We start from the raw sequence: 24539 nt of genomic DNA, 5'->3' as shown, positions 1-24539 counted from the left end.
TAATAATATAATATAACTACATATTTTTTGATTATTATTTATTACAATTGTCTATCATTATTTTTTAACATAATACTGGCCATTTCAATTTGTATGATTTGTTCAAACAATTATTATTTTTATTACTTATTTAATAAGGATAATAATTATTATAAAATTATGATTTTTTGTTTAATAATATTCTGTATATTATATAAATTGTATAGTATATACTGTTACTTGATTTTTTTCACTGGTGGAGTTTACATGCGCCTGTGTATATAGGAGGGAGTGTAGAGGTTTAAACCCTACCCAAAAATAAAAGTGTGCGTGTACAATTATTATTATTAATTACACTTTCAGGAATCCCAACTCTGGATTTCTATACCCACCCTCCTCGAAATTAAAACCTATTTATTAATATACTACTGTATAAGATAGTATTTGAAGCTAGATAAATGACCTTGATTCACCAATCATTAAAAAGAGTAATGTGACATAAAATTTACTTAATTCATGTGTACATTTTAATTTGACACAATTTTAAAATTAGATTTGACTTAGATTGGGTAGTCGAACAGTATTTAACCATTTCACAAGTAGTCATGAAATTAGTGAAAAAAAAACAACAAAATATTTTGAATTTTAAATATTTAAATCTAGTTGATTTTTGAAAGAATAAGTACTGGTTTTTAAAATACAAGTTGAATTGTTCTAAGAAAGTAAAGACAACCTAGTTTGTGAGTACTTATTAGAAAACTATTAATATCCTAAGTTACGACCAACATAATATAGGTGCGTCAAGTGGTGACTTTTGAATTCTAGGACAAATGAAAATAATACAACACAAGCAGATTGTGTGGATTAGAATATAAGAAATAATATTAATATTTTGACAAATAGTTTTAGAAAGACTACTCTTTATTACCTTATTTGTTGCAAATCCGGTAGTAAGGTAGAAAATATATACTAAATATTTACACACACGTGTTTTATGTATATTATATTTGTGTGTAATAAGTTCGACGTATAAATTATTACCTATATAGACATAAAGAATATATTATGTAGGTGATTATGTGTGGTGAACGAGAAGCCGGACACGACCAGTATTGCCGCCCCAACTATACAATATACAGTACGGGCAGATCGTGATCATCACCCCACCACATAGCTAACTTGAACATTAATATCAACGCGCGTAGGTACCAGCTACCTACCTTCATAATAGTATTATAATATTATCATGTACATTATAATATTATATATCTACCATTCTACCTCTATGCTTATGATGTGTTCGGGTTACATCACAACACGGCGGACCCGCGCGGGCTTCCATCGCCGAAGAAACCCGTCACATCGCAGTGTTTGTCAGCGATCCGTGCAACACGGTCCTGCGTGCTTTTTTTTCGCGATAATCGTTTATCACTATATCAGTGTCGTGTGCCCGTGGTCCGTAGACATATTTTTTAAACGTCGTAATACATTGTATATTTGTGTAGGTATCTGCGGCACCAGGAGACGACCGTCGAACGATATAGATATTGTATACCTGAGGGCTGAGGTACCCGAAGACCTATTATATGTTTAGGTGTTACATCTGCGTGAAGAAAAAGCGCGCATAATATATGGTATTATTATAATGCTTATTTCAGGTACCTACATAATATTAGTTATTATCGTAAATAGTAAATACATTGTAAATTAAACATTACCCTGTATTCTCTAATTACTAGTTATTAATTATCTATAGGTACCTACTGTTATATAGTTATGTTAAGGGGCGGACTGGCCCAGGGTGCTATAAACCAGGCAGCACCCCGGGCCCCCACTTGTATTTATAATACAGGCCCCGATTACCATTTTCGAGCCCTTTCTTATTTAACTTTTATTGTAATGTAAAACTCTTTCCTAATTTAAATAAGTTTAAAAAAAATTTACGGGCCCCTAATTAATTTGTCACCCTGGACCAAAAGTAGCCAGTCCGCATCTGGTTATGTATGATAGATCGTTTAGTTTAAATACGAATTCTACACGTCGCGCGTCGTTCGAATGAGGAACAAGGTAGCCCCCCCCCCCCCCTCAGAGCTCGCACAGCAAACTCACATATAATTCCACAGTTGTAAGAAATATTTAAGGCTTATACATATGTATAAATAATTTGAAAAATTCGGGCAAGTGTACCTCTCTGATGTGCTGCAAGTGTCGAGTGGGTCACTATAATGAATGTGTTAAATTTGAATTCGGTGATATAAAATCATAAGTATACGGAAATCATTCTGAACGAAACCGTCTGTCAGCCTATAGGCTATAATAGCTATATTAGTATATTACTACTAAGTATTTATTAAGTATATTTTGAGATATTAGTGCTATTTAAGTATTTTATTTATTTTTTATTACTATTACTAATACATAGGTTATAGGTAGTAAGTTAAATTAACGATCTTCGAAAACATTGCATTTGAAAATATTATTGTGTTTAAAATATACAAATATACCTACCTAAAAAATTTCAAGTACCCACAAATAAGTTTTAAATTACAATAAAATAATAAAATTAACATCGTTATTTTTCGTTTAAATATCTAATTTTGTCCAAACGAACTTCAAATGTGTGTAAAGAAAAATTGTGTTAATATATTTTTTAGATTTTTTTGATACCTTGATATATATTTTCATTCCTTAACTATATAAGTTTAAAATTTTATAAATTTCCAACTACAAAATAATTTGCAAATGTTCGTAATTTTGTCGTCAACAATTTAGTTCGTAATGTTGTCGTCAACAATTTAACATCAATTGCTTCAAAGGTGGAAATCCATTAAAATTTCTGGGAGGGCTAACATTATTAACATCAATGTGAGCGGGAGGGCTTCGATCCAATAAAACTAAAAAAAGGGGGCTTGACAGAAATTTGGGGGCTAAGCCCCCTCAAGCCCCCCACACGATTTCCGATGAATTGTTTATAAAAAAAATTGTGCCTATGTATGCTTAGTATTTTTTAAGTTCTTAACAACTTATGTGATACCTTGTATATAGTTATATTAAATTTTCAAGTTTTTTGATCAAGCAAAAAAATATTTACTAACAATAATTTCTCATGACATAAAGAGTCAAAATATTTTGAAAATGGTTATATTAACATTTTTTAAGTTAAACCAAAATAATAAAATTAGTTGTACGTAAAAATTCATATTTTCCCTTAATTGTTTTTGTTCTTCTGGATGCTTTTGAAAACTACTGGGAATTATTTTTACTTTTTACTATTTTATTTTTCACGGGGATTAGAAAGTTTTACCTACCTATATTATGGCAGCGTGTAATTTTCGGGAAGATGTTCGTCTAGAACAATCAAATTCAAGAAAATATTTGTCGGGAATGCTTTTGTGATGAGACCTATATAATATTTACAGGAAAATTATTCTAAGGAATTGAAAATTTATGAAAATAAAAATCAGGAAAATAATACACTAATTATTTACACAATAACATTTTTTAAGCATTTAGATTAATTCTATACTATTGCCTTTTTATAGTTATTACCGTATCAATATAATAATTAATAAAAATATATTTGTATGATAATATAGGCTGGCAAATCTCCCGCGCTCAGAATCGTGTTCCGTATCACAACAATTTAACATATTACATTACTGAGTACTGTGACCTACTCAATGACAACTGACAAGTTAGTAGGAACACTCGACTCCTACTGTATACTGAATAGCAGAGCAATAGAGTCATAGAGCGGTTACCTACATTGGCTACATTCCCCCACCACTTTTTGTTCATTTATTATACTATAATATATACCACAGTCCGCAGGGAGGGGCGGCCGCGTGGAGTCATCCAAATTTGGTTTGACAAAATTGGAGGGAATATTGTTATTTTATTCATACAAGTACAGAACATTTGGAAGATCCCGCGCGTATAGTATATTATAATTATTACATCATATCTAAATGATAATCCAACAATAAAGCTAAGCGCTATTGATGGATTTGATACTTGTATATTATTCAAAAATGTACAGGACAAATATTTGTTTTGCGTAGGTACATTTAAATAAATGCAACCCACCCTCCCTCCAGATCACCCAGATCTTTCCTCTATATCCTTCCCTGATTCGAATATATGCGAAGGTCCATATTTCGAATTTTGATTGCAACTGCGGTTATGTTAGATATTACAACTCAATAATAACAAACGTTACACGCAATGATGGATCGGTGTGAGAACTGTGGAGACGAATATGAGCGGTTGCTGAGCGAAGAAGATGACCGGTCGTCGGCAGCCGAGGATCATAGTGACGAGCATCCACTTCATCTGCGGCAGCGGCCCGTGGATACCGGTCGGCGCGTCGCCTACGGCTTCGGACACGTGTTCAACGACATCACCGCAGCAATTTGGTTTTCTTACACCATGGTGTTCATGCAAAACGTGGTTGGCGTGCCCGGAACTACCGCTGGATTTCTGCTGTTTTTCGGCTAGTATTTACAAGATAATTTATAAACTATACATATACCTAGTAATCAATAATTATACATCTAACTCGAAACAAGTATACGGTATATCTACCTATTGGCATTTGGTACTATAATTATAGGTAGTCGAAATAATGTTTTGATTTTCAACTTCAATAACTTTTCCGATGAAAAAGTGAATCTAGTTGAACTTTTGGGAGGTTAAAATTTAAAGTTCCCAGTAGTTTTCAAACGCGACGTGAAAAACAAAAGAAAAATTAAGGAAAATAAGAATTTTTACGCAAAATCTGTTTTCGAGAAAATCGATTTTGGTTTTTAGTGCAACTCTAAGACAAATGACCGTAGGTACATGAAATTTAGACTGAATGTTTATATTAGCATTTTCTATACACCATAACATTTTCCAAATATTTTGACTTATTTTGAGCTGTTTACGGACATTTTCAGTTTCCATTTTTTTAGTTTTTTTTTTCTATAAATATCAATAAAATTTTATCTGTTGGGTAAAAAAGCTTGAAAATTTAATAATAGGCTCCTAGGTTATTGTTTCAAAGGCAGATGAAAAAAATTAAAAATCCTTAGTCACAGTTTTTATTTATAAGCGTTTAAAGCTCAAATCTTGACAAAATACGGAAAAATCACGAAAATTAGCAAATTATTTTGAGTTGAGAATTCATAAAAAATTTTCTTTTAAAATCTAAGATTTGAAAATGTAATACAATACAAGATTATCCATAAGTTTGTCTACCTTTATCAAAAAAAAAAAATGTCAACGAGAAAGTCAAATTAAATTTTTATGAGCGTTTGAAATTCATATTTTTACAAAATTTGATTTTCACTCGATATCTCATGTAACGATTTTCTTATTTTGTTGTAATTAAAAAACGTATGACTGTAGATACTTTAAAATTTCACTGAATGTTTGTATTAGCATTTTCTATACACGATAAAATTTTAAAAATAATTTGGCTTATTTTGAGCTGTTTACGGACATAGTCAGTTTTCAATTTTTTTAGTTTTTCTTTCTATAAATATCAATACAATACAAATTTATTTGTTTTATTTGTAAAAAAGCGTGAAAATTTAATTTAAGGCTCCTGATATATCGTTCTAATAGCAGTTGAAAAATATTAAAAATACATAGGCACAATTTTTTTTATAAGAATTTAAAGTTCAAATTTCGACCAAATTTATCAAATTTATAATTTAATAATTATTTTGTAGTTAAAAATTTATAAAATGTTCAACTTTTATAGCTAAGGATTGAAAATTTAAAACAAGGCTCTTAGGCTCCACATAAATAGGTTATATATAAATTACTTTATTCACAATAATATCATCAAATATACTTGGTAATATCATAGGCTGACTGACCATTTTCGCTCAGAATCGTTTTTTTATACAATGATATTATATTATTGAATTCAAATTTAACACCATCCATTACAGTGACCCACTTGTAACCTACTGTACAGCAAAGTGACATCCACTTACCCACCTTTTTTAGTTCTTTTTCCTTTGAATGTGAATAATATTTAATTTGTTAGGTAAAAAAGCTTAACAATTTAAAACAGGGCTCTTAAATATGTTATTACGATGACATTTGAAAAATAATAAAAATCCAGTCACAATTTTTTTTAAGCATTTTAAGTTCATATTTTTACAACATTGGATATTCACTCGATTTCTCAAGTTGCGATTTTCTTATTTTGTTTTAATTCAAAAACAAAAAACTGTAGTTATTTGAAATTTATACTATATGTTTATTTTATTAATTTCTTATTAGTTGGGTCAAAAAGCGTGAACATTTAATACAAGGCTCCTAATATATAAATATAAATATATATTCACAGTTTTTTTTATAAGCATATAAAATTTGAATTTTGACAAAATGTATCAAATATAATTTTTAAAAAAGGTGGGCAAGTTGGTGTCGCTTTGCTGCTGTACAGTAGGTTACAAGTGGGTCACGCATTTTTCATACTACTTGATACAAACTACAAACTTATATTTTTCAAATGAGAACCCCGTTTTATACTGCAAATTGTTAAGTGAATAAATTTTTGAACACTTCCTTGTACCAAAATCAAAATTTGAACAAGTAGTTTCTAAGTTATTAAGATATTTATACTAATGATAGTTGTCCTTAAGAATGGTTTTACAACAATATAAAATAAATTTAACATTGGATATAATATTTATTATACTTGATCATTTTTAAAAATTATAAATGTTGATAGATTAATATAATTTTCAAATCACCTTAAATGGACAAATCTTCCAAATCCATTATCACGATTCATAGACCCTATCCTTAGAACACAAAGTTAAATAAGTAACAAAAACTACTCGTTCGATCTTTGATTTTGATACGTCACATTTTCAGATAAATTATCTGCTAAATAATTTACAGTATATAAAAGGGGGTTCTCATTTGAGAAACAGAAGTTTGTATCTCCACAGAACACTCCTTAAGTATTACAAAAAAATATCAAGATTTGAAAATATGGTCTTAAGACTTTAAGTAGGTACCTATATTTTAAAAATCAAAGAATCAGATTTTGAATAACTGTATTATTTAAAAGAAAAGAGGGTTACGCTATGGTTGGTGAATCTTTCTGCAGTATTTTTGACATTTTTTCGTTGTTATAATTATGTACAATGTAGAACTGTAGAAGTGTAGAAGGTGTTAGATAGGTACATAGTATAATTATGATATTTACGAATATAATTTAAATATTATATCCTACATCAACTAATAATTTATGTATAGGTCAAACTGTTGATGCAATAGCAACACCATTTGTGGGAATCATGGTTGACAAATTCGGAAAAAAGAAAAATTGGGTGCTTTTAGGTAAATACGTCTTTATGTACTAATATAATATAAATATATTTCTGTTAATCGTTTTTATAATGCAATATTATTATCATTTATTACACAAGTAAAAACTAATTGAACATTCACATACTTTCCAGGCACAGTAATGGAAGCAATAAGTTTTCCGTTAATATATTACGTTTGGAATCTGTCCATAGTCGTAGCTATCTTGCTTTATATTTGCTCGATATTAATATTCCAAATGGCATGGGCTCTTGTTCAAATTTCCCACTTGTCGTTGATACCAGAGCTGACTGATTTGTCTTTAGAGAGAGGCAAATTAACTTCAATAAGGTGCGTTTTACATTATGTATTATATATAATTATAAGTTATTAATTACCTATTATATATTTATATAATATTTACAGCGGTCATTCAATTATACAATTGACAAATAATATTATATTCATTGTTTGTTTATAATTTATATTTTATATAGGTAGATATAGTCACCAATTCCCCAGAGACCATAGTCACCTATATAATAATAATATGTACTTTAATAATTAATATATATATAGTATATTAGTATAAGTATTTAGTATACCTGCATCGTGTCGTCTAATTGCAATTATTTCGTGTTTATATAGATACGTATTCACAGTATCCACGAATATTTTAATGTTCATCATCGCTTGGTTAGTGTTCAGAGGTGTACGGAATAACGGAAATATGGGTAGTCTCATTGGTCCTAACGATTCAGAAAAATTTCAAGTTAGTTTTAAAATATATCGGAGGTCTACTATACCATAGGCTAAATATAGTATATTTTTTAATCAATGACTACACCTACCTATATTATAATTTATACACTACTCATGATTTATAAATTATAATTAATATAAATAATATAATATATAGGTACAATCACCCAGAGGCGTGCTCAAGGGGGTTTAGGGTTCAACCCCCCTCCCCTCATGGACACTCAACAAATATAATATGTACAACACATGTAATTATAATTGTAATTCTCAATTTTAGATCAGGCAGTCAGCTATTTTCCCCCCTCCAATTCAAAATTCTTAGGCACGCCTTTGCAATCACCTATATTATGTACCTATATACGGGCTATAGGTATTTATTAATTTGTCTATGCGTATTGTTTACGCATGTAATTAATTTAAAAATACTCTGTCATATAATATAGATGTTAGCGTTAATTGCTACAACGATTGGAGTGTTCTCTGCGTTTATTTTCCACGGGCTATTGAAAAGCCCACGAATTACCAATACAAAGTTGATGTACAGGCAGAATCGACAAATAAATTTCGATAAAATACTTACATTCTGTAAAAACATTCAGCTGTATCAAGTGGCTGTTGTGTTTACGACTTGTAAGCTACTGATAAATATAGCTCTGATCTATATACCACTTTTCATCAACGAATCGGCAATTGACGAATCTGGTACCATTGCTAGCATACCATTAGTGGCGTATGTGTCTTCTTTGATCACATCTATAGGCGTGGAATACGTTAAACCATGTTTTAAATCTGATAAAGTAAGTTCGAATAGTATTTGTACACTTCAATGAGATATTATTATAATAATTTTCTAGCAATATTAGGTGTATACTGTATATAAATATATAATACAAGGCTAATAACCAATAAGTAATAATAAGTACCTAATAATACGCCATAAGGCTTAGTTAGGTTAGTACCTACTTATTTAACAATATAGATAATACACTCATACTTATTGGCTATTACACAAGGCGCTTGAAATGGGAAAAACTAAAAAAGTGTAGAGGAGGGCCAATTTTAATGAATATATCCACTGCGTGCCCATTCCTCCTCTCTTAAAAATAGTAAACAAATAAAACCTCCTCAGCCTTTCTTATAGTTACAACTTTCAAATATAGGTTACTATAGGTACTGCAGTTACCTATATAAATGTGTTAAATTGTAATTCAAAAATAGATCAATGTATTTGTATATACAATATGGTCGATAAACGATTCTGAAAGGAGACCGTGGGTCAGACGACTATATTTTTATAATGAAGGTATAGGTTATTTTAGTAAGTATCCTTATAATATATGAATAGCCGGGTAGGTACCTATTATAAATTACCTATATAATTATTACTATGAGTAATTTATTTTTATTGGTACCTAATATACCTATTTACGTTATAGGACTTGAACGTGAACTACCTAATTGTTGACAATATCTTGGCATATATTTTATTATTAATTATTAAAATACTATATCATATAAAATATAACAATGTTATTAACTTATAACTTGAAAGTTACTAGTTAAAATCGACCTAACGTACCTAACCTAAAATGGTTGAATGGTTTAAATAATGTGTTCTAGTCATGTCCATGAATTTGACCCACCCACTTTCTATGATAAGACCCAAACCAATACCAAAAGTTAGCAAATAGTTAGCAAATAATAGCAAATTTACTATAGAAGTTAGCAAATCATTATTGAGGCAGTTATAAGCATTATTTATTTGGGTGGGCCAAGTTCAGGTAACCCACCCACTTTGTCCGATCGTCTCCAAACAAACGCCGGTAGTTAGCAAACAGTTAGCAAATAATAGCAAATCAATTTTTGAAGTTAGCAAATCAAAATTCTATTTTTGGCCGATTTTAGAAAAAAAAATTCCAGCCCACCCACTTTGTCCGATCGTCTCCAAACAAACGCCGGTAGTTAGCAAACAGTTAGCAAATAATAGCAAATCAATTTTTGAAGTTAGCAAATCAAAATTCTATTTTTGGCCGATTTTAGAAAAAAAAATTCCAGCCCTCCCACTTTGTCCGAACGTCTCCAAACAAACGCCGGTAGTTAGCAAATAGTTAGCGAAATAATAGCAAATTATTAATTATTATTTTTGCATTACTCTTTTATATTATTTTTAGATTATGAATTACGATAATATCCATAATAAAACTCATATACTCATATACGATATTAGTTATTACTTATTAGGTGTAATTTTTAGTGTTTTGTAAAATAGATACGTGTATGAGTATGATTTTTCGTATCCTTGGTGATATGACAACTTCTAAAATATTCTCAATCTGCTTGAGTAGCGTACATAAGCCTTTTTTATGGGTGGGGGGTTACAAAAATATTTTCATATCTACATTATATGGGATTTGACCATGTTATAAATAGTATAGTTAATACCTACATCACTTTCACGAACTTCATGCCTGTGTATTATTTGTCTGTAATAATATTATATACTAATTAGTGACATAAAGCAAATAAACGTGTTGTGTTATTTTACCACCTCAATCCAAACTAACACTACGACCGGATCATGATCAACCAGTGTTCAATCATCGTGTATGCATCACACTCTGTAGTCTGTGTTTTTTTCACACGATTAATGTCTTCTGGTATCATCACATATCGTGGTTACTGCTAATAAGATGAACACGACAAATGTAAATCTATTAACGGACTAAGATATTAATATTAAACAGGATTATGGAACACAAATAATATTTGTTGGGGACTTCAGCACTTCACCACTAGTTTGGATTGAGGTGGTAAAATAACACAACACGTTTACTCATACTCATACTCATACACGTATCTATTTTATAAAACACTAACAATTACACCTAATAAGTAATAACTAATATCGTATATGAGTATATGAGTTTTATTATGGATACTATCGTAATTCATAATCTAAAAATAATATAAAAGAGTAATGCAAAAATAATAATTAATAATTTGCTATTATTTCGCTAACTATTATAAAATCGGCAAAAAATAAAATTTTGATTTGCTAACTTCAAAAATTGATTTGCTATTATTTGCAAACTGTTTGCTAACTAACGGCGTTTGTTTGGAGACGATCGGACAAAGTGGGTGGGCTGTAATTTTTTTTTCTAAAATCGGCCAAAAATAGAATTTTGATTTGCTAACTTCAAAAATTGATTTGCTATTATTTGCTAACTGTTTGCTAACTACCGGCGTTTGTTTGGAGACGATCGGACAAAGTGGGTGGGCTGTAATTTTTTTTTCTAAAATCGGCCAAAAATAGAATTTTGATTTGCTAACTTCAAAAATTGATTTGCTATTATTTGCTAACTGTTTGCTAACTACCGGCGTTTGTTTGGAGACGATCGGACAAAGTGGGTGGGCTGGAATTTTTTTTTCTAAAATCGGCCAAAAATAGAATTTTGATTTGCTAACTTCAAAAATTGATTTGCTATTATTTGCTAACTGTTTGCTAACTACCGGCGTTTGTTTGGAGACGATCGGACAAAGTGGGTGGGCTGGAATTTTTTTTTCTAAAATCGGCCAAAAATAGAATTTTGATTTGCTAACTTCAAAAATTGATTTGCTATTATTTGCTAACTGTTTGCTAACTACCGGCGTTTGTTTGGAGACGATCGGACAAAGTGGGTGGGCTGGAATTTTTTTTTCTAAAATCGGCCAAAAATAGAATTTTGATTTGCTAACTTCAAAAATTGATTTGCTATTATTTGCTAACTGTTTGCTAACTAACGGCGTTTGTTTGGAGACGATCGGACAAAGTGGGTGGGCTGGAATTTTTTTTTCTAAAATCGGCCAAAAATAGAATTTTGATTTGCTAACTTCAAAAATTGATTTGCTATTATTTGCTAACTGTTTGCTAACTACCGGCGTTTGTTTGGAGACGATCGGTCAAAGTGGGTGGGCTGGAATTTTTTTTTTCTAAAATCGGCCAAAAATAGAATTTTGATTTGCTAACTTCAAAAATTGATTTGCTGTTATTTGCTAACTGTTTGCTAACTAACGGCGTTTGTTTGGAGACGATCGGACAAAGTGGGTGGGCTGGAATTTTTTTTTCTTAAATCTGCCAAAAATAGAATTTTGATTTGCTAACTTCAAAAATTGATTTGCTATTATTTGCTAACTGTTTGCTAACTACCGGCGTTTGTTTGGAGACGATCGGACAAAGTGGGTGGGCTGGAATTTTTTTTTCTAAAATCTGCCAAAAATAGAATTTTGATTTGCTAACTTCAAAAATTGATTTGCTATTATTTGCTAACTGTTTGCTAACTACCGGCGTTTGTTTGGAGACGATCGGACAAAGTGGGTGGGCTGGAATTTTTTTTTCTAAAATCGGCCAAAAATAGAATTTTGATTTGCTAACTTCAAAAATTGATTTGCTATTATTTGCTAACTGTTTGCTAACTAACGGCGTTTGTTTGGAGACGATCGGACAAAGTGGGTGGGCTGGAATTTTTTTTTCTAAAATCGGCCAAAATTAGAATTTTGATTTGCTAACTTCAAAAATTGATTTGCTATTATTTGCTAACTGTTTGCTAACTACCGGCGTTTGTTTGGAGACGATCGGACAAAGTGGGTGGGCTGTAATTTTTTTTTCTAAAATCGGCCAAAAATAGAATTTTGATTTGCTAACTTCAAAAATTGATTTGCTATTATTTGCTAACTGTTTGCTAACTACCGGCGTTTGTTTGGAAACGATCGGACAAAGTGGGTGGGCTGGAATTTTTTTTTCTAAAATCGGCCAAAAATAGAATTTTGATTTGCTAACTTCAAAAATTGATTTGCTATTATTTGCTAACTGTTTGCTAATTACCGGCGTTTGTTTGGAGACGATCGGACAAAGTGGGTGGGCTGGAATTTTTTTTTCTAAAATCGGCCAAAAATAGAATTTTGATTTGCTAACTTCAAAAATTGATTTGCTATTATTTGCTAACTGTTTGCTAACTACCGGCGTTTGTTTGGAGACGATCGGACAAAGTGGGTGGGCTGGAATTTTTTTTTCTAAAATCGGCCAAAAATAGAATTTTGATTTGCTAACTTCAAAAATTGATTTGCTATTATTTGCTAACTGTTTGCTAACTACCGGCGTTTGTTTGGAGACGATCGGACAAAGTGGGTGGGCTGGAATTTTTTTTTTCTAAAATCGGCCAAAAATAGAATTTTGATTTGCTAACTTCAAAAATTGATTTGCTGTTATTTGCTAACTGTTTGCTAACTAACGGCGTTTGTTTGGAGACGATCGGACAAAGTGGGTGGGCTGGAATTTTTTTTTCTAAAATCTGCCAAAAATAGAATTTTGATTTGCTAACTTCAAAAATTGATTTGCTATTATTTGCTAACTGTTTGCTAACTACCGGCGTTTGTTTGGAGACGATCGGACAAAGTGGGTGGGCTGGAATTTTTTTTTCTAAAATCGGCCAAAAATAGAATTTTGATTTGCTAACTTCAAAAATTGATTTGCTATTATTTGCTAACTGTTTGCTAACTAACGGCGTTTGTTTGGAGACGATCGGACAAAGTGGGTGGGTTACCTGAACTTGGCCCACCCAAATAAATAATGCTTATAACTGCCTCAATAATGATTTGCTAACTTCTATAGTAAATTTGCTATTATTTGCTAACTATTCGCTAACTTTTGGTATTGGTTTGGGTCTTATCATAGAAAGTGGGTGGGTCAAATTCATGGACATGTTCTAGTCTCCAGGCTCTGGGTATAGACCAGTGGTTTTTAAACTTTTTTTTATACACGGCACACCGTACACTTCAAAAAATTTTCACGGCACACTGACCTTTTTTTAGACGAACAAAATTGTTTTGAATTAATTATACTTTTATATACATTTAATTAGAAATGTGTGATTGATGGGATAACAAATATTTATTAATTATTTATTTATTTATTTATTAATATTACAATTACAGTATAATTAGTTATTAAATTTATTTACAAAAAAAAGTGTAGTTTATAAATAGGTATATTTAATGAGAAATGTGTGCCTGATGGGCGTTACAAATATTTTTAATTCTTGGACGAATAGTTGACAGACATACTCTCATTTCTTCTTCCACTGAATTTAGTTTTTCTCGTTTTTCTCGTTTTTTATTTTTTATATTCGTAAGCGCTGAAAACCCTTGTTCACAAAGATATGAGGTTGAGAACGGCAAAAGAATAGTCAGTGCTTTTATAGATATCTCTGGATATTCTTTAGAAACATATCCAGAATTTATTGAGAGTGATCTTTTTGAATTTCAACTGCAATGTTCGATAATTTTTAATTGAACAGAGATTTTCTTCTTCAACAAGTTTTAAATCAACCAAGTCACTAATAGACACATTAAAAGGGTCTCGTACCTAGTCATAATTTTTAATATTAATACTTGGAAAATATTTATTCATTTTTACTTCTAACAATGTGATAGACTTGACTATTAATGACAAAATGTTGTCATCCGCAACTAGTAAAAATGAAAAATACTATTGACGTATAGTACCTACCTATAGGTAGATTTAGCTCAAAATTATTAGTCTATATATTATGAAAATTTCATAGAAAATAATATTTTAATATAATGTACCTAAATACCTACCTAATGATGAAAAGTTTCAAGTCTACGATTAAGAGGACGTCACGCCCGCATATGTGTTGTCTCCGTCTTACAAATATACAACATAGAAAAAAATGTTTTAAGCCATACAACTTTACTCCCTCTGTATTGTTAGTGTTGAATAAAATTACTGCATATCTGTGTCAGTGTTTTAATTTTTTTGATAGCATTAACCAATATTTTTTAATAATTAAATGAAAAAAAAAACAAAAAACCCTAATATATTCTAAAACTGATAACTTTAAATAATTAAATGTATTTATGTTATCCAAATAATAAAAACACCACGGCATAGATAAAGTTTGGTACCTATTTCATAATTGGCTACTTATATTATAAATACAGAGGGACTAAAATTGTCCAGCACACAACAGTTTTTGCTAGGTCGTACATTTGTAATACTGGGACAACACATATGTGGGTGTGACGTCCTCTTAATATTATTTTTAATTTCAATAAACTATGGCTAAAACCATTCGAGGCCTAATCGTTGTTTTCGTTTCAATATTCAATTTTGTCAAATGCCTATAAAAATATTGTGATATGTAGGTATATTTGATACTTTTTGAATAAGATAATAAATAAAATTATAAGATAATAAGAATAGGTATAAGATTAATAATAAATAATAATAATATTTTACTATTGCTGTAAGAGGAACTTTATACCAATCGAATTTTTAAATGTCTATAAATATTAAATAGGTAGCCCAAGGAGAACCAAAATATTTTGAAAATTACACCATATCTAGAAAATGCTTACCTATGTTAATAGGTATTTGGTGACAATTCCAATACTACGGTTGATAGTTATTCATTTTTAAATAAATTACAACAAAAAAAAGGTGGATAAGTGGATGTCAGTACAGTAGGTTACAAGTGGATGGTGTTAAATTTGAATTCAATGATATAATATCATTGTATAAGAAAAACGATTCTGAGCGAAAACGGTCAGTCAGCCTATGATATTACCAAGTATATTTGATGACATTATTGTGAATAAAGTAATTTATGTATAACCTATTTACGTGGAACCTTATTTTAAATTTTCAATCCTTAGCCATAAAAGTTGAACATTTTATACATTTTTAACTAAAAAATAATTAATAAATTATAAATTTGATAAATGTTGTCAAAATTTGAACTTTAAATGCTTTTAAAAAAAAATTGTGCCTATGTATTTTTAATATTTTTCAACTGCTATTAGAACGATATATCAGGAGCCTTATATTAAATTTTCACGCTTTTTTACCCAACAAATAAAACTTTATTGATATTCATAGAAAAAAAATTAAAACGGACAATGTCCGTAAACAGCTCAAAAAGAGTCAAAATATTTTCAAAATGTTATGGTATATAGAAAATGCTAATATAAACATTCAGTGAAATTTTCAAGTATCTATAGTCATTCGTTTTTTAATTACAATAAAATAAGAAAATTGTTACATGAGAAATCGAGTGAATATCAAATGTTGTAAAAATATAAATTTCAGACGCTCATAAAAATTTAATTTAAGTTTCTTGTAGACATTTTTTTTTTGATAACGGTAGACAAACTTATGAGTAACCTTATATTACATTTTCAAATCTTAGATTTAAAATGAAAAATTTTATGAATTCTCAACTCAAAATAATTTGCTAATTTTCGTGATTTTTCCGTATTTTGTCAAAATGTTGTCTAATTTTTCTTTTGTTTTTCACGTCGCTTTTGAAAACTACTAGGAAATTTTTACTTGTGACCCCCCAAAGTACCAACTAGATTCACTTTCCTATCAGAAAAGTTACTGTTGAAGAAAATCCAAGCACTTTTACTGTCCTAAAAGGTGATGACAGACACAAAAATAAAAAACAATTAAAAAAAATACACATCATTGTAAAATCAATATTCATCGCTTCGCTTAGAATCTAAAAGCGAGTAAGTGGATGTTGCAGGTCTGCTGTACAATATGTTACAAGTGGGTTACTGTAACGTAGGGCTGACGGTATTGGAAATAATTTTCGGTATTACGGTATTGATTTCAATACCGGTTTGAAACAGTACACCAAAAAACCGACATAATTCGGTAGGTATACCGAAATACCGAAATTATACTGTATAGGTACCGAAAAACTGAAGTGATACGGTACACCAAAAACCAAAACTATACGGTATACTGAAAAACCGAAGAGATACGGTATACCGAAATGACAAATAAAATCTACCTAGTACCTATATATTTTACGGTATTCGCTCCGCTGAGAATCTTAAACTAAAATAATATACTCTCGATAACTCGAAAACCTCGATGGCCCGATAACTCAAATTTTTTTTTGTCCCTATAAGAAAATTTTTTAAAAAAATTCAAGTTATATAACTCGAAAAATACATTAGTCGAATTAATTTTTATCTCCCTATTGAGACTCGACTGTATTGTCAAAAACTGATGTGTTAATATTTTAATTTTTCCAATTTTCCTGATTATTTTGAAAGTACCGTAAAATAGGGTAATTCCGGGCAGATGTTGAACGTTTTTTCAAAAATTAACCCCAATATTATATTGTTTCTAAAATTATGATAAAAATATACCATGTTCTTTAGATACCTATGTTGAAATCTCAAATCATAAAGCTGAAGAATTATTTCATTAAACTCATTAAATTTCACGCCTTTTTAAAAGTTGAATTTTGTCCAGAGGAGAGAGGACCCGCAAAATGGGATGACTTTGGACACATATTTGATTTCATTAAAAACCAATGTTATAATTACATTGGTTGACTTCAGACAACATAGATATTTAAAAAAAAAATGTAACGAATTAAACAAAAAAAACTATAGCTTTATTGTAAATATAATATAGTTTATTTAATATTTTGAATAACTTTTTTTTTTTTTTCGTATTATCGAGGACTGGGGAGAGAACCGCGATTTGCATTACAACCACCATCGTTTATTGACAAACACAACTAGTTATCAATATTACATCCTTATGCGTCCGCCAAGCCCGGGGGGGGGGGGGGCTTAAGTCAAAATAGAAAAAAAAACAAGATACAAATTGCGTATTGCTATAAGTGTTGTTGTTCCGGACTTATCGAACCGGCTGGCTAACCCGCTGGTCTCGAGTTCTCGTACTGTCCTATACTATACTGGCCTCTCGCCTTCCTGGTGCGCGTCCTTCGACTTCGGTGCGGTGGCCAGCCGTCTGACGGACCGAAGGTCGGTTGTCCGAGTCCAGTGATCGAGCTCATCGTTCGGCCGCCTGCCTTGCTCTTTCTTCGGTTTCCTTCAATGAAAGGATGTCCTCTACCATTTTGTAGAATACCCGGAAAGCTTCTTCGGCGTTGGCCAGCAAAGTGGCTTTTTCTTCTGGGTCCGGAGGGAGGACGTCGAAGTCGGGCCCACACATTTTTAATAACTTAACATAAAATAATTTTTACTTTTTAAAAAATGTCATCTTGAAATTAAAAATTGTTTACTTTTCAAACATCAACTAATAACTATCAAACTAAACTTTAATAAAATATTATAATATCATGTATGTAAATTGTAAATTTATTGTTTTTCTTAAAATATGATCTGGGCATCGTAATTTTCGTGTCCGAAGTCATACCACGTTTTGAAATAATTTTAACAATGTAATACTAAAATGTGAAAATAAATTAATGAACAATATTTTCACACACATAAATTATTATATTAAACAAGTTAGCGAGTCGATTGCCGAAAACCGCAATGAAATAATATCTTACCAATAAATATTATTTTCTATGGAGGATATACCTAATAGATATTAACATAGACTTTTAAACTATAGGTATAATGGACAGCGCTTCGAGAGAGAAGTCACTAGTCAGGGGTACGATATAGTGATTGAGAAAAGAAACTAAGTAGTAAAATGTATACAGTTCCTTATGGGGGCTCCTTTACTACTTTCTCTCTCAGTTATCACTTAGCATTGATGGCAGGGCGGAGTGGAATGCGCTGTGCCGCACGCTGTTCATTAGTTTATAGGTCTATGGAGTATTAGTTTTCAACTTTTATTAAATGTGTAATCCAAAATGATAAGATAACTACAAAAATATGGTTTTATCCGGAATCACCCCATTTTACGGTGAATTTTTACTTTTGATCTAATTTGCTACAATTAACCACTCTCAAGTTGAATATTGTAGCATTTTTACTAATCCAAAAGTAACAACAAAAATAAAACACACAACACTGTATAACCATTACATTCATCACTTTGCTTAAAATCTAAATATAGGTAACAAAAGTTTAGTAAATATGTAACCAGGTAGGTATCTATAATTCACCATTTATTCTAGTGGACACCCAGTAAGCTGAATCTATACTACAATGTAGTAGAGACATATTATGAAAAATAATTATGGTTCTTACTTCTTAGTCTTTAGAAATTTAGAAAAACCACCTTCTCATTCCATACCCACCACATTTTTCATTCCCCGTTGTGCCCAAGGCATATTTAATACTGTGGTGTGGTGTGGTACAAGTGCTTTTTGGGTTGAAAAATATATTCGTTAGGTCTAGGATGAGTGACTAGGACTTAAGAGGATATATCAAAATATATTTTACTGATGTAGAACAAGATTTAGAACATTTTTACAAAAAAAATAAATGATAGAACCTTACTAAAATATCACAAATCAATTGTTGAATTAATTAACCACATAAGGTAATATTTTGTTTATTTTTTTAGGTGATCTTTACAATCGGTAGTATAATATCGATTTTTGGATCATTATTGGTATTTTTCAATCCTAATAACGAACTGACTTATCACTACTTATGCTTAGCTGCAGTATGCTTTGGTAATACATTTTTAATTTTTTAATTATTAAGCTATAAAAATAAATAATTAAATTAAGTAAATATTAAAAAATATTATGTCTGGCAACAGATTATCAAATACATTTATACAGTGGCTATAATATATTATCCAATGTATGAAATGTTAAGTATCTACTCTATTTTAATATTTTTTTTATAAGGCACATTTAAACATTTTTCCTTATTGGTCATAAGTTCATAAGGAAATGTGTAAGAGTTTAAAATGAATGCACAATGTACATACTATTTTATTTTAAGATTGATGAAGGTTAAATAATTGTACATAATTACTTTATAATTGTTATTTAAGTACCTATACTAAGTTAGTAAATTATGTGTTTGCATAATAGTAGGTTTAACGTTTTCCTAAATTCCAACAAAAATGTACAATGAATTGTAATTAATTTGTTTCAAGAACAATTTTTATTATGCATTGGCTATAATCAACATATTGTGTGTATTCTTAATATTGAAGTATAAAATAACTGTCTTTAATTAATCTTTTGAATACAATTTTTAAAATTTTTAAAATATGAATTATTATTTAATTTTTAAGGTTCAGGAAGTGCAATAACTTCAGTGTTAAGCCTTAGTGTCACTGCAAACCTTATAGGAAATGATACAGATTGTGGAGCTTTCATATACAGTTCAGTCACATTTTCTGATAAATTGATTAATGGTTTAGTCATCATTGGAATAGAATTCATGTAATAAGTTAAACAAATTGTATATTTTACTATAAGCAAATGATAATCTATATATTATTTTTTTAATTTTTTGTTTAGGAAATGCACAGACTTGGAAAAATGCTCTCATTATTACAGAGATGTTTTGGCATTTAGCAGTGGGTCACTTGCACTAATTGGTTTATTAGTGTTTTTAACAATACCAAAAATACTTATAAAGGCAACAAAGAGATCATCATCTCATATAGTTATTTGAAATTAAATTGTACAAATAAAATATGTTCCTCTACTATTTTAGGGTTTAGAAATATTTTAATTATTTTAGTAGTTGATAATAACGTATAATGTAAATACACCTAATATATTTTATTATATGTGCATATGTTAATTCTATATTTCTTACAAACACTTAAAAGATATTACAACTGTATTACACTAAGATATTGGAGTTTTTCTAGTAAATGGATACTCTTCTCTATCATGATAAGGTTCATAAGGATCATCTGGATAAAACCTTCTTTTCTTCCAATATTTTGTTGTCATTTTATCTAAAAGCGTAGACTGTTTGGCATTACAAAACACGTGTTGTCTCAATCTTCGTTTTCTAGCAGCTGGTTTTTTCCACAACTTTTTTTGTCGTCCACATTTAGTTCGAATCCATATACCCCTAAAAAATGTACACAATGCAATAATATTAAACAAAAAATATAATTTTGAAATAAGTATTCTCTTATCAACCTGTTTTGAATATTTATTTTAATGCAATTTATACTTATATTAATTAAATACTTAATATTATAATAAAAATATTCAATTTGTATAAAATAATATCAAAATATAATTTAAACACACATATTAGTGGATTACAAAAACAAAAAACTAAACAGATTAGATGTGTACATAATAATTAATAATATATTAATTTAAATTTAAAATGAAGTAAACAATTTAACATGTTAAATATTTAAAGAATTACCATCCCAGGCGATAAAATCGATCAACAACTGTTTTAACAGTTTTCCTTTTCCCTTTTTGTAATGAAAACTTTGTTAGATTCCTCTTTTGTTGAAGATTGAAATCAAACCTAAAATAAGATACATTTGTTAATAAAATTGAAATACAAGTATGGTCACATAATATTATTATTATAAATGTAATTAATAATAATTTTCAATGAATAATATTATACTATATTCTGATTTTCAAGTTCTTTTTTATATAATTTCATAGTCGTACAATAATAGATTTTTATTTTTTAACGTTGTATAGAATTTTCAAATATAATATATACTATGTCACATACAAAAGTATCTCCAGGTAGCAACAGATTTTCGTCTAACTTGGCCAGACCAAACTACTTAATTAAATCAGTTTTGTTTCCGACAAACAGCCACCAATGATAGTAAGCACCCCTTCTGAAATTTCCCGATTTACCGATGGCCCAATCTGTCCCTACCTGTTACCTGAAGTTAGTCTTATATGAGACAAAGTAAACTAGTTTAGATGTAAGTATATAGTATTTTGTCATACATTGTAAATTTAGATAAAAACTTTAAATATAATAATTGTTAAGCAAATTGTTAACATACATCAAGGCGGTCCAACCTGCAGCCTACAGTCTTTTTTCTTGATCCCCTACCTCTAAAAGACTTGTATTAAAAAATAACTTGCAATGTTAAACGTCCATAACCATGATTAAATTTAGCTCGTTTCGTACGTATGTAGGTATCGTGTTTGTATACTATCCATAGCGAATTAAAATTCTCATGGTGAGAGATTTTTTTTCTTATGGTAGCCCTCAGTGTATTTATTTAATTATAAATTGGCCCACCCTGACGTATATAGTAGACTTGAAGTCAAACAAAAACATTTAAGCATCAAAGATCTTAAATCAAATCTTAGGTACTAATAGTTTTAAGTCTTGACAAAAATAATTATTTAAATAATCAGACATTCATTAACATAAATTTCCATTTCCTGATTTAGTTAGATATTTTAATGTCATAAATAAAAATTATGTACATTATATAGTACTTACATTATACTGGATCGAGGAATAGGTGTATTCTTGTTCACAATTCCTTCTGTTGATTTAAAATTGGAGGATAAAATGGACGAATAGAACCTATTTGTTTCAAAATTGTTAAAGTTCTTATTTAAAGAACCAAATAGATTAGACCCTGTAGTTTTACTTGAAACATTCTCTAGATGTGGACGCATAAGGCGAACACCTGAAAATATAAAAAATTATTAAGTATAGATAGTTTGAATGTTATTATTCATTTATACATCGTAATCATTGGCGCAAATAGGGGGGGGGCTTGGGGGTACTTAGTCTCCCCAGTTCAAAATCTAGTAATGAGTACTAGAGTACGAATTTTTTTATTCTGTGGTACTAAGCAATATGGCCTATGGGGAAGGAGGCTTGAGTCCCTCCAAAAAATTTAGTCAATTTGCGCCTATGATCATAATAATATTAGTATAGGTATGGTTTTCGCTATAGCTTCAAACCATAGAACTTTCTTAGATAAATATACTCGGAACAAGCACAAATATCCAGTACTTTCAAAGAGAGAAAGAAAGAAGTATTTGAAGAGACTTTATTATTTTTTTTTTGGAGTTTAAGGGGGGTTAACCTTTTTTTGCTTATTAGATGCTATTATGAGCTCTTATTTTGATGATTTTAGGTGCCATAAGTCTCAAACTCTGATAATAAATTAAAATATAACTTATTGTCGTTCTAAGACTTACTAAGACCAATAAAAATACTAATCAATACAATAGTCATCATATAACACATTAGGTCCTGACAAGAGAGATTGACATACTTCATACGTTTCAGTAGTTTTCAAATACTTAATTTCCAAACAATTCTAGTTTAGCTCTGAATTTTTTTTTTAAAATTATTAGTAGCACATATACACCCGACATGGTCACTCACTCGCAGCACTTGTATTGACAATTAAAAATCAAAAACGTGTTATGTAAAAGCACCTTGCGTGGGTCTCTGAGTTAAAACAAAATAATTAAAAGAAAATTTTACAAATGACAAAGATTACCATGAATTAGTCTGTAAACATTTATTTCATTTTAGTTCAAAATTGGAAACACTTTAAACAGATATTAATAAAATATGTTACTAACCGGATAAAATAGAACCACAGGCTCGTCTAAACATTGTTTTGAAAGTTATTGTAATGCAACGCTGCAATTCTTGACTTAAATACAGTATGGTACCTACATGAAATTGGTAAAAATCGCTTTATTTCAGAACATCTTCATTTATTCGTATCAGTTATCAGCATAGATAACGGGCCTTATCAGTGATTTTAAGCGCATATCACGGACTAAGATAAAGTCCTTGGCGCATATCCATTCAAAGTATTTCAGACCTTAGATAGTTAGATCACATACAATATAGGTAGTATATTATGAAATATGAATTATGATCTATGCATCAGACCATCAGGTTTTGCATAGACCTATAATTAGTTTATAGATCTATCGTCTATGGGTTTTAGTCCATATCTTAGTCCGTGGTTTTAGCCACAGATATATTATAAACCACGGACTAAGATATAATAGTTATATCCGTGATATAAACATACATTTATCTGTGGTTTTACCTATGATTGAAACTACGATGATCCGATGCGCTGAATTTTAGCATAGTATAAGGAATAAGAAGTATGATCAACTCGAACCGTATTTTCGTCCTAGTTCGCGCATGTGCATCGCATTGTGTTTTTGTGCATAAGATTAAAATATGTATACTCGTGACGTCGCCTTGTGTTTATTGTTGGTTGCCTATATAAGTTATACATTGCCCCTTAAAAAAATATGCGCCGTCTTATTGAGCATACTTCTTATTCCTTATACTATGAATTTTAGAACGCTATAGCTTGAAAATACGATGCATTTAAGAACATGTTTTATTATTTCGATGAAAATACGTATCCACAGCATAGACATACATACACATATTTGTATGTCTATGATCAGTTAGCGTTGCATTACCGAAGTCGCAATTAATAATTATAATACATACTTAAAATTGTGGTTAGTTAAAAAACTGATGCTGGTCAGTGGATATCACACAATATATTATATTATTTTCAATTTTGGAAGAAGCACCGAGATTGATAATTGGCATTAATTGCATAAACTTAACCTAACCTATTATCTACCTCAGTGGGAAGAAATGTTCTGATGGCTGATAGCAAATACTATAGATTAGAATACGATAATCTATAGTATTTGCTGATAGTGTATTAAAAAAGAAGATCACGATAACAATATCTAAGAATAACAAACAACAAC

At 30.0% G+C, this 24539-nt stretch overlaps 2 protein-coding genes across 12 annotated transcripts; one reads left to right on the top strand and one right to left on the bottom strand.

The window, feature by feature from the left end:
- Positions 1 to 1162: 1162 nt before the first annotated feature.
- Positions 1163 to 20647, top strand: LOC132939904 (major facilitator superfamily domain-containing protein 12-like). 6 transcript variants are annotated; one of them, XM_061007326.1, is made up of 9 exons: positions 1163 to 1180; positions 4169 to 4471; positions 7243 to 7326; positions 7449 to 7644; positions 7942 to 8065; positions 8499 to 8852; positions 19403 to 19514; positions 20090 to 20240; positions 20319 to 20647. In XM_061007326.1, exons 2-9 carry the CDS (start codon positions 4204 to 4206, stop codon positions 20473 to 20475), a joined length of 1446 nt encoding a protein of 481 aa, XP_060863309.1. In that variant the 5' UTR covers positions 1163 to 1180; positions 4169 to 4203; the 3' UTR covers positions 20476 to 20647. The 6 variants fall into 6 exon arrangements, with proteins under 6 accessions (XP_060863309.1, XP_060863308.1, XP_060863306.1 ...); XM_061007325.1 differs by lacking the exon at positions 1163 to 1180 and adding an exon at positions 1294 to 1546; XM_061007323.1 differs by lacking the exon at positions 1163 to 1180 and adding an exon at positions 1295 to 1613.
- Positions 20562 to 24403, bottom strand: LOC132939906 (large ribosomal subunit protein bL35m-like). Of its 6 annotated transcripts, XM_061007331.1 has the most exons (5): positions 24268 to 24403; positions 23364 to 23456; positions 22258 to 22450; positions 21196 to 21303; positions 20562 to 20886 (listed from the first exon to the last, which is right to left on the bottom strand). In XM_061007331.1, the coding sequence occupies exons 2-5, from the start codon at positions 23395 to 23397 to the stop codon at positions 20655 to 20657; spliced, it is 567 nt and encodes a 188-aa protein (XP_060863314.1). In that variant the 5' UTR covers positions 23398 to 23456; positions 24268 to 24403; the 3' UTR covers positions 20562 to 20654. The 6 variants fall into 6 exon arrangements, with proteins under 6 accessions (XP_060863314.1, XP_060863315.1, XP_060863313.1 ...); XM_061007332.1 differs by lacking the exon at positions 23364 to 23456 and having other exon boundaries at positions 24268 to 24400; XM_061007330.1 differs by lacking the exon at positions 24268 to 24403 and having other exon boundaries at positions 23364 to 23748.
- Between the last annotated feature and the right edge of the window lie 136 nt (positions 24404 to 24539).

The sequence above is a fragment of the Metopolophium dirhodum genome, chromosome 2 (assembly GCF_019925205.1).
Source record: "Metopolophium dirhodum isolate CAU chromosome 2, ASM1992520v1, whole genome shotgun sequence".
Taxonomy (NCBI): Eukaryota; Metazoa; Arthropoda; class Insecta; order Hemiptera; family Aphididae; genus Metopolophium; species Metopolophium dirhodum.
Note: the sequence above shows the minus strand (reverse complement) of the source record. Positions and strands in the feature narration are given on the sequence as shown.

Coding starts and splice junctions, on each gene's coding strand:
- LOC132939904 (XM_061007326.1), top strand. CDS start 4,204: ATGATGGATCGGTGTGAGAACTGTGGAGACGAATATGAGCGGTTGCTG. Junction 7,327..7,448: donor GAAAAATTGGGTGCTTTTAG/GTAAATACGTCT, acceptor CATACTTTCCAG/GCACAGTAATGGAAGCAATA. Junction 19,515..20,089: donor CTTAGCTGCAGTATGCTTTG/GTAATACATTTT, acceptor TTAATTTTTAAG/GTTCAGGAAGTGCAATAACT.
- LOC132939906 (XM_061007331.1), bottom strand. CDS start 23,397: ATGTTTAGACGAGCCTGTGGTTCTATTTTATCCG. Junction 21,304..22,257: donor ATTCCTCGATCCAGTATAAT/GTAAGTACTATA, acceptor ATCTTATTTTAG/GTTTGATTTCAATCTTCAAC. Junction 20,887..21,195: donor CGATTTTATCGCCTGGGATG/GTAATTCTTTAA, acceptor TACATTTTTTAG/GGGTATATGGATTCGAACTA.